At 37.6% G+C, this 14993-nt stretch overlaps 1 protein-coding gene across 1 annotated transcript in view; it reads right to left on the reverse strand.

The window, feature by feature from the left end:
* LOC137406527 (lipopolysaccharide-responsive and beige-like anchor protein) overlaps nucleotides 1-14993 on the reverse strand; it is a 102537-nt gene that overhangs the window by 43912 nt on the left and 43632 nt on the right. Inside the window, exons 25-34 of the mRNA XM_068093116.1 lie at nucleotides 12670-12854; nucleotides 10704-10837; nucleotides 10291-10452; nucleotides 9545-9582; nucleotides 8988-9362; nucleotides 7165-7291; nucleotides 4761-4910; nucleotides 4195-4430; nucleotides 3892-4064; nucleotides 3509-3650 (exon numbers count right to left, since the gene is read on the reverse strand). Coding sequence (XP_067949217.1) covers nucleotides 3509-3650; nucleotides 3892-4064; nucleotides 4195-4430; nucleotides 4761-4910; nucleotides 7165-7291; nucleotides 8988-9362; nucleotides 9545-9582; nucleotides 10291-10452; nucleotides 10704-10837; nucleotides 12670-12854 — 1722 coding nt within the window. The remainder of the gene's footprint in view (nucleotides 1-3508; nucleotides 3651-3891; nucleotides 4065-4194; nucleotides 4431-4760; nucleotides 4911-7164; nucleotides 7292-8987; nucleotides 9363-9544; nucleotides 9583-10290; nucleotides 10453-10703; nucleotides 10838-12669; nucleotides 12855-14993) is intronic.

Genomic DNA, 14993 nt, shown 5'->3' on the forward strand with positions numbered 1-14993 from the left:
AGTATAATGTATAATGAATAATTCAGGAGTAAAAATGGTTATACTGAAAGAATAGAGTGCCGCTATCGTGAGACTATCTGCTCTCTAACCGCTAACAGCCATAATGAGACTATCTGAACATAAAAGTGAGACTATATAGAGAAGATGAGAAACACTTCGGCTGGGAATATCAAAGATTGAAGGTGTCTTTGATGGTTCCAGGCAAAATCGGTCTAGATCCTAAAATGTTTAGTAAGTAGTTATAAAAGTTGGATTCTATATTATTCCGATCACGGTGAGTGAATGATCTTATAGAACAAGTAGTTTTAGTCCATGTTTAATTGGATTTAGAAAATCTTAATGACATCACTAATTACAACAGATGCTACATGCTACACATTCGTTCAAGAACTGAAACAGCTTATAAACAGTGGAATCTAATGTAGTTGCAATTGGCTAGGTTTCTTTACCCTATGAGTTTGAGTAACTTAAGCTAGTCTAAATCTTTGCTAAAATAAGAGTCTATCCTTCAGGCTGGAAAGTTAAGTAAAAACAATTGCACCTCACAGTAATCGAACCCATACATTCTGTGGATGCATGGATGTGAAGCCAAGAACACTACCACTAAGACACACAGCTAGCTTGCTACAGCTTAGAATAATTGTACTTCTAGTCTAATAGAATAATTGTACTTCTGTTTTGATCTCTCACGCAATCATGATCTTCAAGAGTGCTATAATTATTCAAGCGTGCTAAAGTTGTTCCATAGGATCTAATGTAGGCCGTGTGGTGTAGTGGATAAGCACACCTGTCTGCGGAACCGGTGTTTTAGAGTTCAATGTCAGTGCAAAGAGGTTTTTCAATTCCTATAACTTCATCACTATAACTTCATCACTATAACTGAACATACAGATGGCCTGAGTGTATACAGTATAATATATATATACATATACATGTATACATATTCACCGGATGCCGGTGTTCACTGGTTGCAAGTTGGGGTGACTAATGTTGAGGCGGCTAATGTTAAGGCGGCTAATGTTGGAGCGGCTAATGTTAAGCGACAAGTTATGAACACCTGGGGGTGTTGAGGGGGCGCTGTAAGCCCCCAACAGGTTTTTCTTATGTAGGGCCTTAACTGGGCCACTCGTGTGAAGTTTTACAAAATTTTATCGGAAAGTATCAACATTTTTCTATTTTTTGAGATTTGTTTTGTTTTAGGTGATGTGACTGACAAGACGTTTATAATTAAAATAGGCAAAACTTGACCGCAGTTAAAACGCTCAGAAAAAAGACATCTTTTTCTTTTGAGCGTTTTAACAAAGATCAATTTTGCCGATTTTATTTTAAGTTCATACGGAGACTTCCACGCCTTCGATGGGACATGGCCAAGCGGATGTTTGGTAAAACTTGATATTTTGCAAACCTTTATAAAGGTTGTTAACAAGAATATTTTGCCACTGATGATGATAATAATGACGGCTAAGAACTACTAAAAGTTGATGCTTGTCTCTATGGCTTCAAATAAAGCGATATTCTACAGCGATAAAAACCCTCTCCATAGCTGTTGGGCAAATAACTTTTCGAATAATGGACGTTTAGGTCGAGTTATCTGAAGCAATTTATCATTGCGTGGGAACGAACCAAACAAATCCGTTCGAGTTAACCTTGTGTTTGAAATGAAATGTTACATTTTATCCGAGGGCGAGTTATCCGAGTTTGACTGTACTTAGCCGCGGAAAGTTCCTAAAAAGTTGGGACGGCTCAGCCGGTCAGCCACCCCAGGGAATACGGGCCTACAGATGGCGGTCCAACAAAAACTTAGACCATGTGTATATATAAATATACCTATTCATACATACACATGCGTGTACAGTCATACCTCGACACGCAAGTGACCTCAGATACAAGCAAAATTTTGAGCAAGTTTCTGCCCTGAGGTATGAAAAAACTGTTAGATACGAGCACATGCGCCGTTTTCAATCACTACTAAATGGCGGTCTGCAAGAAGCTGATTTCAAGAACGTTCGCTCAGTTTTTCCGGGGAACGCGTTTGAAAAAGGTTTAAGAAAGCGAGACAAAAAGGATAATAAAAAATTAAAACCAAGACACAATTTGAGTGAAGTTTAGCAAAAGATTATAAGTTGGCTTCAAGTGCGTGTTTATTAAGCTAATTCATTTAAGTTAGATTCAAAGTTTATGTTGTTACGTAGTGCTACAAAAGTCACAAGTCCAGTGTACCAAACACGTTGCTGTCCAGTCTCTCTGACACTGCTGTTAACCACTACATCGGTAAGAACTCCATACAGTACTGTACATAGTAATCTTACATTTCATTGCAGATCATAACCACTAAATAAGTATTTCTTAATTAGGTGGGTCGTACATTACAACAATTAAAACACATTTTTTCATTGTAATATCCTGTTATCCTGTTTTTAAGTGTTTTTTCATAGTTTAGTATGAAATTGAGATACGAGAATATTGACATATGAGCTCAGTCCCGGAACGCATTAAACTCGTAAGTTGAAGTATGACCGTATGTAAATGTATGTGTCTGTATATGTGTTTATGTGTTGTGAGTGTGTGTGTGTGCGCGCGCGTCTGTGTGCGTATGATGTATGTGTGTATGTATGTATGGATATATATGTATATAAGTAGATAAATAAATGCGTGCAATCAATTCAGTACTTCTAAAAGCATTGATAGCAAAAGAAAGTACTACTTGAGCATGCTACGATGTAATGAAGTCTGTTTCACTGAAATGATAAAAAGAATGAGAAATCGTGAGCAAATCACTACCAAGCAAATTATTATTCATTATATGAACAAAATTAGTGAGTTAAACTCAAGCCTGAATTCATCTCTTCGATATTAACCACTCAGAAATTTAAGCTTTTTCCAACCATTAAGATGGTTAAGACGGGACAACTCCAACACCTACTAATACACCTGCATATATTGTCATAAAGTTGTCCTATGTAGAAATTTTTAAATTTAAACAACTAGATATATTGAAAAGAAAAATATCACATTCTTTTTACCTGATAGCATGATGAACTGTCATAAGGATTATGTAATCCTATTTCATAATCCCTATGCTGCTTGTATAACATAATCCCTATGCTGCTTGTATAACATAATTCCTATGCTGCATGTATAACATAATCCCTATGTTGCTTGTATAACATTGAATGTTGCGGGCCTATGAGATGCATAGATATATTACAAAGCTCACAATAAAACAATTTCAACTTCCAGTGTTTCTCTCTGACAATATGGGCCTTTTGGGATTTCAAGGTGTACTCCAGGTCTTATCATTAAAGATAATGCATTGAGCCTTACTCATGGTACAATGTCTATATAGTATAGCTGTGCATGCTATTCAAACACTTTTCAAGTACATATTATTAAGTAACACAATTAGCACTGCTCAATGTTCCCCCATGCTAAGGCTAGCCTGTAGGTAAGTAGGAATGGCAAACAAGGAGCAATAGATGATGAAGCGAGGATAAAACATCAACAGCACCTGATTGATGGCATCTTCATTTTCTCCATGCTCGAGAGCTGCCTTGAGTGCTGCTTCCGGATGACTGCTGCCAACTGGATTAGGAACCATCCGCCTTCTCCTTCTAGAGTCATCCTCCCAAGCATCTAGCTTCCAAAATTTGCTATAAAATATCCAGCACAACTGTGAACACAGCTGTGATTATCATTAATGTGCAGCAGCATTTTCAAAAGCCTTTATCATTGAGAGCTCTTAACGTAACTTGACAGCTAGCCTTATGCATCTGCAGCCAGCAGGGGAGTCGTGGATACAGTTTAAAACTGAGTATTTGAATACTATCCCTATCAGTATCTGATAACACAGATGTACTAGTTTATAGTATATTAACATGTCATGTCACATACCTATATGAAGTGGAGTCGTCTGACCATGGTCCAAACTTGCTATTGACTATGTTGAGCACTTTATCAACCAATTTGCTGGCTATTGCGCTATCTCTTCTCCTAGCTGACGTGATCAGCCTATCACATGTGAGTTCTTCCTCAACAGTTTCCAAAGCCACCTGTGCGCACAGTATCTATAAAAACATACCCAAAAGATAGATTTAGACTTGGCACAACTGAACAGCCTTATCAGGACATGTTTACCTGCGGAGGACATGTTTATCTGCGAAGGACATGCTAGGATATGCTATAGACTATGTGCACCTGAAACGCTTCGTGCTTGTTGGCATCTTCGGCTCTTAGTTTGTTGAGAATATGCTCGGCCTCGTTGGCCACTTTCACCATGTGGTCTCTAGACGAGTGGGAGAGGAGGCACCCCTCATTTACAAGTTCTATGAAAGCGAGACCAGCATGTTTTTGCAGAGATATCTGCCATTCCTGACTGCACAGCAGCATAACCAGAGAAATTGCCGACGTGCCCATTTTGATTGCATTCATACCTAAAACCAATATAGTTTTGTAAAAAAAATTACAAAAACATTTTCATAATGCTCAGACTCTGGAACACACTCGATATGAAAGAACAAAGATACAAAGGTCTGTTAAGATATGAATATCTCATAACTTCATTCTATGAGGCAAAGACACAACAGAAAAAGCACTTAATAGTTAATACTATTTTTGCTTTATACAGCATGAGATGGTGTGATATGTGGATCATGACCAGCCACAATTCTTGTTTTAGATGAGCCACAATCTCATCTAAAACAAGAATGACCACTAGTGCCAAATTGTCTCCTCAAACTAAAATGAAAAGCAAGGTGCTCTACCACTGCTAAGAAGCTCTTGTCCCTTGGTTCCTAACAAGGCTTTAGTGAGGTAAGAAGAAAAGTCTAGGAAAATTTCCCTGAGCAAGGGCGCACTCGTTCCCAGCGCCTGTTCCAACCTTTCGCTGAGGTTGGTCTGCAGTTCCTGATAATCTATAAATATAATTCAGCACTTATATACATGCTGCCAACACTTATATACATGCTGCCAACACAGTTCATGTGGTAAAGGAGAAGATGTAGATTCAATACATTATAATATACACATATAATATTTGGTACTATAGGAGCTATGGATTTGATGCACATATATTACATATACACATATGATATCTGGTGCTATAGGAGCTATTGATTTGTTGCACATATATTATACACATATGATGTCTGGTACTATAGGAGCTATGGATTTGATGCACATATATTACATATACACATATGATATCTGGTACTATAGGAGCTATTGATTCGATGCACATATATTATACACATATGATGTCTGGTACTATAGGAGCTATGGATTTGATGCACATATATTATACACATATGATATCTGGTACTATAGGAGCTATGGATTTGATGCACATATATTACATATACACATATGATATCTGGTACTATAGGAGCTATGGATTTGATGCACATATATTATACACATATGATATCTGGTACTATAGGAGCTATGAATTTGATGCACATATACATGTATTATACACATATGATATCTGGTACTATAGGAGCTATGGATTTGATGCACATATATTATACACATATGATATCTGGTACTATAGGAGCTATTGATTCGATTCATATGTATTATGCTATCAGGCAATGCCCACAGAAGCTGATTTCAAAGACAGCTACCCTAGGACACTTATGTATTCGCGGCATCTAACTTTCGCGTTTTCGCGGTGTCATCCTCTCGCGAAAGTTTCATGTGCGAAACTAAACTATCATAACAAACGAGCGAAAAAGCGAAACTAAATAGCTTTGTTCATTGATGCTGTAGAATGGAATTTTATAACGACATTTATTTTAACGTTTTTAACGACCACTATATAGCATCGTTAAAATATAAACCAACAAAATAATTTGACTGTCAAAATTTATTACGTTATTATTTTGCAATTAATTATGATTATTTTCCTATTAAGAATGATTTATAATGATAGGAATTTGATGTCAATGCACACGAATTAGTAGATTATCGTTTGCTGGGGACATCAATCAATGCAGTGAGCACCGTGTGTTGAAAGAAAATAAGACACATGCACTGACACTCGCAGTACTACACAAGCAGCATGGCTCTGGAAAGGTTTGGATTTACCACTGACACCTCTTCAATAACTTGTGATTTTTTTGAGATTTGTTTTGTTTTAAGTGATGTGACTGACGAGACGTTTTTAAATTAAAATAGGCAAAACATGACCGCAGTTAAAACGCTCAGAAAAAGACATCTTTTTCTTTTGAGCGTTTTAACAAAGATCAATTTTGCGGATTTTATTTTAAGTTCATTCGGAGGCTTTTACGTTTTCGATGGGACATGGCCAAGCGGGTGTTTGATAAAACTTAATCTTCTGCAAACCTTTATAAAAGTCGTTAACAAAAATATTTTGCCTCTGATGATGATAATAATGATGCCTAAGAACTACTAGAAGTTGATGTTTGTCTCTATGGCTTGGAATGCAGTGATATTCCACTGCGATAAAAACCGCGTCCATGGCCGTTGGGCAAATCACTTTTCGAATAAATGATGTTGAGGTCGAGTTATCTGAAGGAATTTATCATTGCGTTGGAACTGACCAAACAAATCCATTTGAGTTGACCTTGTGTTTGAGATGAAATGTTACATTTTATCTGAGGGCGAGTTATCCGAGTTGGACTGCATTTACCGTAAAAAATTCCCAAAAAGTTGGGGCGGCTCAGCCGGCCAGCCCCAGTGAAAACGGGCCTGTTGATAGTCCAAGAAACAAATGGCAAGCGATCAAATTGCATTATCTACCTTGCCCACACCATTCTACCTGCGGTTCACAATTACAAATTAGTCGCAAATTGAATTTTTTTTTATCGGTGAACTGAACCTGAGGAATCTAATCATGTTTGTTCCACTGCATTTATTTTCACATCACTATATTTTCGCACTCATCAGAGCTGCGAAATTAAGTTGCTCCGAAATTTTACTCTGCGAGCTACTCACGAAACTAAATACTAGCGAAATATAAGTGTCCTAGGGTATACAATGCCAAAATGGATAAGTGGTTTGAGCACTGACAGATTTAACAAGTACCAGTGTAATGTCGCTTGGATCGTTAATATAAACACGTCTGGCAGCATTCTGGAGTTACAGAATTGTCAAAGATTTGTTAAGCTAATAGGAGCTCTCAAAGCAACTTAATTAACAACTTACTAGTGTGAAGTTTTAAAGGTTTAGGGATGCTCTGTGAACTCTCCAAAGCTACGGAACTGGGTGTAGCCTCAGTGACACTGATAGACGACACATGTTTTGGAGATGCATCCAAATCTCCTTCAGTTTCCTATCAGAAATAAACAAGGTCTAATTTACTTACCACACAAGGTATGACAGTCTTCATGTATATAAAAGAGAATATATGCATATATATATTTATATACACATTCCTTATATATATATACTTCTTTATGTATATATATTATATACAAAAAAGTCGGCACATGGCTCAAGCTCTTCCGTTTCTCCTTCGTATTTCAATTTACCCCCCATCTCCTTTCCGATTTGCCTTCATTGGTCTGCCATTCATGCAGTCAATGATGGCTTTTACTGCTACTTACACAAAACCTCCCATAAGCACTCATAACATAAAAAACTGTGTTTTTGAACAATTATGTGCAGTAATAAAGTGCCTATAACCATCCTTGAAATAAAATATAACTACACCGTGATTCATATTATAACATGTTCCGAAACCTGATAAAGCCTTTTATTTTTTTCAACGTAAAATATAATCAGAAATAAATTATTTTTACCAATCGTAAAATAGAAAGTTTGATTGTTATAGTTAATATTACATAGTAAAATGCCAGCAATAAGCAGCTATTTTTTATAACTAGTGTGACGAAACAAAGCAAAACAGCACGTATTCGTGAATTAACAAACACAGTGAATGAGTACACTGAGTACACCGAGTACAACGACTACACCGAGTACAACGAGTACAATGAGTACACCGAGTACAACGAGTACACCGAGTACAACGAGTGCACCGAGTACACAGAGTGCACCGAGTACACAGAGTGCACCGAGTACAACGAGTGCACCGAGTACAACGAGTGCACCGAGTACACAGAGTGCACCGAGTACACAGAGTGCACCGAGTACACAGAGTGCACCGAGTACACAGAGTGCACCGAGTACACAGAGTGCACCGAGTACACAGAGTGCACCGAGTACACAGAGTGCACCGAGTACACAGAGTGCACCGAGTACAACGAGTGCACCGAGTACACAGAGTGCACCGAGTACACAGAGTGCACCGAGTACAACGAGTGCACCGAGTACAACGAGTGCACCGAGTACACAGAGTGCACCGAGTACACAGAGTGCACCGACTACACCGAGTACAACGAGTACACAGAGTACACCGAGTACAACGAGTACACCGAGTACAACGAGTGCACCGAGTACAACGAGTGCACCGAGTACACAGAGTGCACCGAGTACACAGAGTACAACGACTACACCGAGTACACAGAGTACACCGAGTACAATGAGTACAACGAGTACACAGAGTACACCGAGTACAATGAGTACACCGAGTACAACGAGTGCACCGAGTACAAAGAGTGCACCGAGTACACAGAGTGCACCGAGTACACAGAGTGCACCGAGTACACAGAGTGCACCGAGTACACCGAGTGCACCGAGTACAACGAGTACACAGAGTACAACGAGTACAATGAGTATATGAGCATATGAGATCTGCATCACAAATGCACAGACCTCATTTTTTACGTTGAGACTACTATGAGTTCATATACAGCTGTTTTTGTGTCGACCGCTTAATACATAGCCTTTGGACTCATGCTTTTGCTAATTCTGAAGTCAAAAAAACAAGCAGTTCCGACTTAAATTAGGTAACCTCTTCAGTGACTTGATTTCTGCCTTCCAGAATATCATAAAACTTCAAGCGCTAAAGTTACTCTTCAAATACATGTATATTAGCGAGTATTTATATCCTATAAGGCTATGACTACCTGAGTGTCAGCCTCAGCATCATCATTTGAGTTTGCACCAGCTTCTACAGATGAATCTTTCACCGTTTCAGAAACCTCTGTATATTCCTGCGCCAGCTCTGGATGATCGGAATCTTCCAAACTCTCAGCACACGCGGAAGCTTCAGTCACATCCTCCACCGATTGATTGGAAACACTGTCTTCTTTTGTTGTTTGTGCACAATCGCTCAAAGTTTCTTCAGGAAGCTTAACCGAGTCGTTCTGAGATTGCGTCACACCTAATTCTGTATCTTCTGATTTGTCCAATGGGTCCTCTACCTCTTCATTCGACGTTGAACTGGACTCCGGCTCTTCAGTCTGACTAGCATTTCTCTCATCCAGACTCTGCTCAGCCTCCTTTGTCAAAAGCATCAAAAACATCAGCTGCCTCTTTGCCACGCATTTAGAGTTCACAGCTATATAACGGTTAGCACAAATGGAGAAGAGATTACATGTCAAAATCAGAACCAAGGGGTTCCCAGGAACGTGGATAACAAATGAAAGTGAAAATGAAAGTGTACGCATACAAGGTAATATACCTGAAAAGTGTCTGCCTTTTCTCCTTGTTCCATGATTTCTACAAGCATCCATAGTGATTGTGTTCAGACATTGCTATCACCTATGAGAATAATGCTTACTTATATTTTATCATCTGTGAGAATCTAAAAAATACCCGCAATCATTCAGATTGACATCAACAGTAATACCTTGAGATACGACCTTAGCAAGTTTCGAGACCGAGCTCATTTAACTTTGTCAATTCACTCATATTTAAATGAATTTTTTTCCTGTACAAAGCAACTAACTTACATTAATCCGCTCCCACCCTAAGAAAAGAACACCTAAAACAGGATATGACTGAATTAGCTAGTCTTCATGAACCATGCATATTATACGCTTGTGTTTTAAACTGTTGTTGCTAATTCTACCAAATCCTATAACTCAACTTTGTTATTATTATTCAATTAGCTTCCTGGCATTTTGGCACACTTGGCTAAACGCTAGATCAAGGATGTTGTCCTGAATATTAACTTGTTATAAAAATGTTGTGCAAGTCTGACTGCTTTTATATTTTTTCGGTAATTAAATTTATTACCACTCTTAATTATGCTATCTTATGCACTCTAGCAGTCTATAATTATCAATGACACTCTATCACTCTATGCAACCATATAATTATAAATGAATCCTAGCTCACACCGTTTTATACAGATTACAAGCTCTAGACTTCATGAATAAAACAGCTGTCACATTTGAACATTATCAAAGTACAGCCAATACTCACCCTCAACCTCTGGCTCTGCATGCACTTCATGCACATCGGCTGCAACTGCCTGCTGCTTTGGATCAGCTGATTCATCTTCGCTGTCAGAAGCTCTGTATGGGCTGATACTTCTGTTTGACCTCTTGCTCATTGGTGAGCCTTCGGTTCCAGAACCAACAGCACCTGCAACCAGATCTGATACTGTGTCAGAGCAAGTGGTCACACCAAAACGGTGCAACAGCGGATTCTAGCACCATTTGAAATTACGGAATTTTCATTAAATTTCAAGTTAAAGATTAAAAAATGAAAATAAGATAAATTCAAAAAGAAATTGTAGTCCAATTATAAATCTAGCAGAAACATAGAGACATAGAATGGTGGGAAGCACTTCATGTACAGTTGCAAAGCGAAATCTCTAATGCAAATGCACATACCTTCCCGATGAGTAGCTTCTGATGAGCGCCGTAACTCGTGAGTTTCTGGAATTTCAGGGTGACTCTCCGCCATAGGAGGAAATATCGGAGTGTCATCTGACACTTCTGGAGTTACAGCTGGTTCCAAAATATCTCTAGAAATTAAATGAGGAGCCTGTGTATTAAGACAGTTATGTAAAGAGTACATGGGTGAGGGAGGGTTAATTGTCTTAAGACCATGCATGCAATATACTACTATGTTTCCATGACACTGTTAATCTGTGAGTTTGTGTCATCCGCAAGAAACAGCAAAAACTTGCGAGTCAAGTGAGTTTTGTTACTCGTAAATTGTTACCGAATATTTTATGCTTGTGAAAGATGGCGAAGGCTCTAGTGAATAATGTGCAAAAAAATGTCGAGCAAGCTATTCCATTATAAACATTTTTCACACTTCAATCATTTGTATTTCACTTTGATGAGACAGGAGTGCGCCATTAACAGCTTTGGCGCAAAGGTCCTTGACTTTGTTAACAAAGCACCCCGCATTAATCCGCAGTTTGTGCATGTCCATTAAAACACTAACGCGAGGTAACTACACAAACGCGCAATTCCAAAATCCCACACCAAGAAAACATAGTGATGATTGACACTGCATTCATTCTTAACCAACTGAGTCATGTTTTAATTGAACTGTTTATTTCAACAGTTATCAATACCAATATTTATTATCAACGTATTGATAATAGTGCCAATTAAATTTTAGTGCCTTGGATGCATAGCACTAATCCCATTCATGGCAGGTTTTGAGCAGCAGAGGAATAAATATAAAAATCAGCCAAGACAAGTAGTGTAGCATGAAACCAATAATTTTGACATGAATTAGCTAATCACATATCTTTTTTCTTCTATATATATATAAATTTCAAAGTTTGTCGTCTGTCTATATGGCCTTCGGCATGTCCGGCTATAGCTATTAAAATTTTTAAACTAAAAGCTCACAGTCTGCTGGATTTGAACTCACGGAGAACCAAAGGTTAGTAATCTAATTGGCTAACCACGAGTCTACGAAGGCTTTTACAATTCATGGCTCTTATTATATACTGTATACATTCTTTTCTCAATTTCACACGCTAAATGACATATTAATTGAAACTCAATTAACACTATGAAACGCGATGCTTTTTCGTGTTTTCGTGAACTTCTATATCCGGTTTTTTTGTAAGGTTCAATTGCTAAATCTCAATCAAGGCTTTTCACGCAGACAATTATATTATCTGGAGCAGGAATAGCCTCTACATTCTCTCTTCGCTCGGTTAGACAAAGACAGTCCGATTTCTCATTTTTACATTTGTACCATTATCGAGAGGTACCAAGTATCGTCATATTCAAAGTTTTGATGGATAGCTTCTGTTGAAACAGCAACCTTTTTTATACACACACACTTCTATGCAATAATTGTTATTATTAATTCAACATATTCAGGATTTTTATTTTGTTTTCCCAATTCGTATAATTGTATCATTACTGAACCATCTTTTATTGTAATCGTAGCAAAACCGACTTAGTTTAGCTATTACTTGCTAATTATTTCACATTTACATCTAAACCCTTTTATAGTTGTTTTATTTTTTTTAATTTATTTGACCTGCACAAAACCTTTTCCTCGTGATATGAAGTTTGAAAGTTACAATTATATGACAAAGTTTGAAAACCTTTACAGTCATTTTTATTTTTTATTAAATTATTTCAACTACGTAAAACACTTTGTTCATGATATGAAGTTCGAAAGTTAGAATGGTAACTTTGTTATATGTCAAATACAAATACATTTTCTGTGCAAATACTTTTATTACTTAAGCTAGGCATTCATCTAGTTATAACATAGAAACATGTTATCATCAAGGGGCCGAGCTGTTAACTTCTGTTTATACCACAGGATAATACATTTGGAACTGATGCTGATGTAATATTCATTGTAACAGCTGACCTGTACTTGGAAACCATGAGAACTGAGACGAAGTATATGACTGACATAGCTATCCATTGACACTGTTTCATGTCATCTGTGTCCCTATACAGAACAGCTCTAAGCCTAGTGACATCTGACTCTTGTAGTAAATGCTCCAAGTTAGACATAGGATCCGTTAAGCCAATCCGAGAGGCCTCCACTTCCTAACAACATTGATTCAATTCACTTTACAACCTCACTCTACATTGCAGAAGCACTAATTGGAAGGAAATGACGTGACACCAGGTGCTAATCTGATAAGCAGGCTAATAATAAAATGTTAAGCCTGTTCGTCTTCTCAGCCATTGTACGGCCGCAAGTGTATGTCTAAAAATATGGACATGGTAAAGATGTCGTAGGAAAAGTATGTAGAGATACCTTATGATATGGATGTGATGAAGATATCTTAAAAGATGTTTGAGACAGAGATGTCTAAAGAGATGTATGTTAAGGATATATCTAAAGAGATGTATGTTAAGGAGATGTCTAAAGAGATGTATGTTAAGGAGATGTCTAAAGAGATGTATGTTAAGGAGATGTCTAAAGAGATGTATGTTAAGGAGATGTATGTTAAGGAGATGTGTGTTAAGGAGATGTATGTTAAGGAGATGTGTGTTAAGGAGATGTATGTTAAGGAGATGTATGTTAAGGAGATGTGTGTTAAGGAGATGTGTGTTAAGGAGATGTGTGTTAAGGAGATGTGTGTTAAGGAGATGTGTGTTAAGGAGATGTATGTTAAGGAGATGGGTGTTAAGGAGATGTATGTTAAGGAGATGAATTTAAGGAGATGTATGTTAAGGAGATGTATGTTAAGGAGATGTATGTTAAAGAGATGTGTGTTAAGGAGATGTGTGTTAAGGGGATGTGTGTTAAGGAGATGTGTGTTAAGGAGATGTGTGTTAAGGAGATGTGTGTTAAGGAGATGTATGTTAAGGAGATGTGTGTTAAGGAGATGTATGTTAAGGGGATGTATGTTAAGGAGATGTGTGTTAAGGAGATGTATGTTAAGGAGATGAATGTTAAGGAGATGTATGTTAAGGAGATGTATGTTAAGGAGATGTATGTTAAGGAGATGTATGTTAAGGAGATGTGTGTTAAGGAGATGTATGTTAAGGAGATGTCTAAAGAGATGTATGTTAAGGAGATGCATGTTAAGGAGATGTATGTTAAGGAGATGTATGTTAAGGAGATGTATGTTAAGGAGATGTGTGTTAAGGAGATGTATGTTAAGGAGATGTGTGTTAAGGAGATGTATGTTAAGGAGATGAATTTAAGGAGATGTATGTTAAGGAGATGTATGTTAAGGAGATGTATGTTAAAGAGATGTGTGTTAAGGAGATGTGTGTTAAGGGGATGTGTGTTAAGGAGATGTGTGTTAAGGAGATGTGTGTTAAGGAGATGTATTTTAAGGAGATGTGTGTTAAGGAGATGTATGTTAAGGAGATGTATGTTAAGGAGATGTGTGTTAAGGAGATGTATGTTAAGGAGATGAATGTTAAGGAGATGTATGTTAAGGAGATGTATGTTAAGGAGATGTATGTTAAGGAGATGTGTGTTAAGGAGATGTATGTTAAGGAGATGTCTAAAGAGATGTATGTTAAGGAGATGCATGTTAAGGAGATGTATGTTAAGGAGATGTATGTTAAGGAGATGTGTGTTAAGGAGATGTATGTTAAGGAGATGTATGTTAAGGAGATGTGTGTTAAGGAGATGTGTGTTAAGGAGATGTATGTTAAGGAGATGTGTGTTAAGGAGATGTACGTTAAGGAGATGTATGTTAAGGAGATGTCTAAAGAGATGTATGTTAAGGAGATGTATGTTAAGGAGATGTATGTTAAGGAGATGTATGTTAAGGAGATGTATGTTAAGGAGATGCGTGTTAAGGAGATGCGTGTTAAGGAGATGCGTGTTAAGGAGATGCGTGTTAAGGAGATGCGTGTTAAGGAGATGCGTGTTAAGGAGATGCGTGTTAAGGAGATGTATGTTAAGGAGATGTATGTTAAGGAAATGTATGTTAAGGAGATGTATGTTAAGGAGATGTGTGTTGTGGAGATGTGTGTTAAGGAGATGTATGTTGAGGAGATGTATGTTAAGGAGATGTGTGTTAAAGAGATGTGTGTTGTGGAGATGTGTGTTAAGGAGATGTATGTTAAGGAGATGTGTGTTGTGGAGATGTATGTTAAGGAGATGTATGTTAGGGAGATGTATGTTAAGGAGATGTATGTCAAGGAGATATATGTTAAGGAGATGTATGTTAAGGAGATGTGTGTTAAGGAGATGTATGTTAAGGAGATGTGTGTTAA

The sequence above is a fragment of the Watersipora subatra genome, chromosome 10 (genome assembly GCF_963576615.1).
Source record: "Watersipora subatra chromosome 10, tzWatSuba1.1, whole genome shotgun sequence".
Classification (NCBI taxonomy): Eukaryota; Metazoa; Bryozoa; class Gymnolaemata; order Cheilostomatida; family Watersiporidae; genus Watersipora; species Watersipora subatra.